Here is a 3,936-nt window from a genome sequence, read left to right as displayed (position 1 = left end):
TACACATTTATTCAAGTTATACCTTTATTGTCATTCATGCTCTTGTTTTTAACTGAGTAGTTTTGCAAAAGTGTAACCTGCGTCAATTCAGAGCTAGGAAATATTGGAATAACGTGCTTAAGAGGACCCCTGACACGCACAACAGGATAACACAACAACCACATTTTCAATTGACAATCATTGATTTAAATGGATGTGGTCAATATATTTGTATAGGCATATATACTAATTTAATTTAACTTGTAAGCCAAGGATGGATTAGTAGGTCTATGCAACATGCACCTGGATAACCGCGTCATGAATCGGAACGGGCTCCAACGTCCTCATATACACATTATGACAAAATAAAGAGCTTAATCTTTCACGAAATAAAGACATAGAAGAAAACAGGTTCTAGAAACTCAGTTTCTCCATGGAAATAGAATGTAAACATGTATATTGCGCCAAACATAACCAAATATCGCCTACAACTCAATTCTCAGCGCAGCATATTGGACGACTCCACAGGCATTGATCATTCGCGACTTTAAGTAATTCCTGTTATCTCTAGAGCATCCCGTATATCTATAGCGCTGCATTTCGTCCCCCTCTGACCATGGATAGGGTTGGGAGCATTCCTGAGTTCACTTATGGTCCCACTAAGGTAATCTTAGGAGATATTCCTTTTAGCATACTGTAAATGCCTGTGCATAATGTACCTAATAAAGCATAATTATTTTAATTATCTTCAAAGGAATTCTGTAGAAGCAGCCTTTATTTTCAGACTCTGCAGGCCTGCTGGGAGGAAGTATATTACAATAAACAGGTAAGATTCATCCCACAAAAACAGTAACCAAAGAAAAAAATAGATAGATTTAATCCCAAAACAAGAGTTTTCTTTCAAGACAGTTTAGAGAAGATGGTCATAAGAGTTTTTAATATCACTTGCAAATTGTGAGACATGAGCAGTTGTGAAATGTTGCGAGAGGCCCTTCTGAAAGCACATTATATGGTCTTTAGTGGCACGGTCTCACACCTTACCTCATCTTGCAGAAGAAGCTCATGGTCCACTATCTGCTGCTCCAGAGTCGAGGCCAGGTCTCGCCCCATGTCACCATGGAGCACATGAGCGACTGGCTGGTGTCTCAGGGCACAAAATCCCTTAGGGAGAGGTGAGTACCACGTCAGCTCTCACCTTCACTGCCATTCTCTGTCACCAGCAGCACTCCAGGAGGTGTGGGTAAAATAAACAATAAAAAAAAGGAAGCCAGGAAAGTTGAAATGCTTTGTGTTTTATTTGAAGGGTGTGGAAGGAAACCCTGGAGGAGGGGAACGAACTTGCTCGGCTGGTAAGAGAATGAGAGTTAGAGACTTAGACTATCAGTCAGTGAGCTCTTTTCTAGCCTTTCAACAACTAGTTAGTACAGCCGAATATATCTGTTGTGAAATTACACTAATGGGACTTCCTGTTTCCTACGGCAGACCTGGGAAGTAAACACCTGCCTAAAAATGATTGACATGGAGCACAAGGCTGTCTGCAAGCTCCGCCGCTCTATGCACCCCACCTCACCAGCTGGCGCTGACATGTGAGTTCCATGTACTGCCCTGTATACGGCTTGCTCCATTCATCTACACATCTGGAGCTATGCAGAAAGAAACTAGGGCACTGTTTTCTGTGTGAACATTGCACATTGTTTAGCTTTCTCTGCTGCTTTTTGTTGATTTCAGCGACCCTAAGGTCCACAGCATCGTGGAGAGAGCTGTGAGGAGCATTCTGGAAAAGCTGTCCAATGAGCCCTGTAGCAACCTGCTCAGCCCATCCCAGGTGGTGGTGGAGCTGGTGCCCAGGATCCTCCTGGCCCTGTGGCTTCAGCCAGAGGAAGGCCATTCAGATCACCCCATCCTCCTAAGCGGGATGGCTGTGAGTATGGTGGTGGCCGTAGGGGAGAAGCTCTCCAGCATGTTGAAGGCCTCTTCTCCTCACACCCCTTTCTCCCGGGCTGCTGCTTTTGACTCTGTGAGGTTGATCCTCGGGAGAATCAGCCAGTCCTTCTCCCTGGATGACATCAATACCCCTTTTTTTATGAGCTCTGTCTGTGCCTTTGTGGCGGACGAGGTGAAGAGCTACTTCCAGCCTACTGCAGACACCCTGCCAGTTCCCCCTGTCCTAGTGGTGGCCGTCTCCGCCACACTACCAGCTGACATCCAAGCAGGTGAGTAGCACTCATAGAGAGCACTCTGACAGATGCCTTTTGTCATAGCATCCTGGTGCCGTGTAGTAGTAGAGCCAATCAGGATTTTAATTGTCACCCCTAACACAGATGCAGACCAGGCTTATTCCCACCTGGAGGTTGTGGAAATCCCCCATAACACAGAGGCAGACCCAGCTTCTTCCCACCTAGTGGTTGTGGACATCACCCGTAAAACAGAGGCAGATCCGGCTTCTTCTCACCTGGAGGTTGTGGACTTCACCCTTAACACAGAGGCAGACTCGGCTTCTTCTCACCTGGAGGTTGTGGACATCACCCCTAATACAGAGACAGACTCGGCTTCTTCTCACCTGGAGGTTGTGGACATCACCCCTAACACAGAGGCAGACCCGGCTTCTTTCCACCTAGAGGTTGTGGACATCACCCCTAACACAGAGGCAGACCTGGCTTCTTCCCACCTGGAGGTTGTTTACAAAAGCCGTAGCACAGAGGCAGACCCGGTATCTTACCACCTGGAGGTTGACGACATCACCCCTAACACAGAGGCAGACACGGCTTCTTCTCACCTGGAGGTGTTGGACCTCACCCCTAACAAAGAGCCAAACCCATCTTCTTCCCACCGTAAGGTTGTGGACATCACCCCTAATACAGAGGTAGACCCGGCTTCTTCTCACCTGGAGGTTGTGGAAATCACCCCTAACAAAGTGGCAGAACCCGTCTCTTCCCACTTGGAGATTGTGTTCGTCACACCTAACACAGAGGCAGAACCCGTCTCTTCACACTTGGAAGTTGTGGACATCACCCCTTACACAGAGGCAGACCCGGCTTCTACCCACCTGAAGGTTGTGGACATCACCCCTAACACAGATGCAGACCCAGCTTGTTCTCAGCTGGAGGTTTTGGACCTCACCCCTAACACAGATGCATATCCGGCTTCTTCACTCTTGGAGGTTGTGGACGTCACACCTGAAGAAAAGCCTCTCATGGTGGCCGTCTCCGCCACTCTGCCATCTGACATCCAAGCAGGTGAGCAAGACTTATAGAAAGCACTCTGACAGGTGCCATTTGTCATGATAACATGTAAAGTGTTGGTCCCATGTTTCATGAGCTGAAATAAAAGATCCAATTCAACTGGCCAGTGTTTAGAACCTTCGGATTGCATTTATTTACATTCTGTCCCGCTTTTGTCCCTTTCCAGAGGATGTTGCTGTGGTCACCCTGGACGTCACCCCACACGTCACCAAGGACGTGACCCTAGATGTTCCATGCAGGGCGAGGAAAGGGGCAGTCCGGCGTTTTTTTTGCAGGCTTTGGAGGGCAGTGTGCTGCTGCGCTTGCCACAAGGAAGAGGAGGAACAATATTAATTATTCATTAGACCAGAAACAGGATTGAACCATTAAAATTATTTTTTTTGCATTATAGTTGCCTTCAATTCTGATTTTCTTCTGTTTAATTCTTAATTAATTTCAGAACATTTCTCTAAACTTTGTGGAGTACGTTGTGTAAATAAGTGGGAAACATCCCAATCCCAATTTGAATGCTTTTAATAATTTACTTATTACATTTTTTTTATGTGTTATTTGACAAAAAAGTGGAGGGCGCTCAACCAACTTTGAGTCGAGGTGCAACCAAAAACCTTAATCATAATATAAAAGGAAAAGCACAACTCTTTCTCACTATTAAAAATGCATTGTTTTATTTAAGCAAGGTTAAAAGATTAACGTTTTGGCCTAGTCTATGACCATA

At 45.9% G+C, this 3,936-nt stretch overlaps 1 protein-coding gene across 1 annotated transcript; it reads left to right on the top strand.

Moving 5' to 3' along the window:
- The first annotated feature begins 1,938 nt into the window (after nt 1-1,938).
- LOC311112211 (uncharacterized protein) lies at nt 1,939-3,693 on the top strand. The gene is made up of 3 exons (XM_084155233.1): nt 1,939-2,192; nt 2,301-3,215; nt 3,388-3,693. Exons 1-3 carry the CDS (start codon nt 1,940-1,942, stop codon nt 3,552-3,554), a joined length of 1,335 nt encoding a protein of 444 aa, XP_084011359.1. The 5' UTR covers nt 1,939; the 3' UTR covers nt 3,555-3,693.
- The last annotated feature ends 243 nt before the right edge of the window (nt 3,694-3,936 follow it).

This window comes from Coregonus lavaretus (genome assembly GCF_964263955.1).
Source record: "Coregonus lavaretus genome assembly, chromosome: 38".
NCBI classification, from domain to species: Eukaryota; Metazoa; Chordata; class Actinopteri; order Salmoniformes; family Salmonidae; genus Coregonus; species Coregonus lavaretus.
The sequence above is the reverse complement of the archived record's forward strand: the minus strand, read 5'-3'. Positions and strand labels throughout refer to the sequence as shown.

What these genes read in the sequence shown, in the direction of transcription:
- LOC311112211 (XM_084155233.1), top strand. Translation starts at nt 1,940, where the DNA reads ATGTTGAAGGCCTCTTCTCCTCACACCCCTTTCTCCCGGGCTGCTGCT. An exon ending in ACCAGCTGACATCCAAGCAG is followed by an intron (nt 2,193 to 2,300) that starts GTGAGTAGCACT and finishes CCCCTAACACAG; the next exon opens with ATGCAGACCAGGCTTATTCC. An exon ending in GCCATCTGACATCCAAGCAG is followed by an intron (nt 3,216 to 3,387) that starts GTGAGCAAGACT and finishes GTCCCTTTCCAG; the next exon opens with AGGATGTTGCTGTGGTCACC.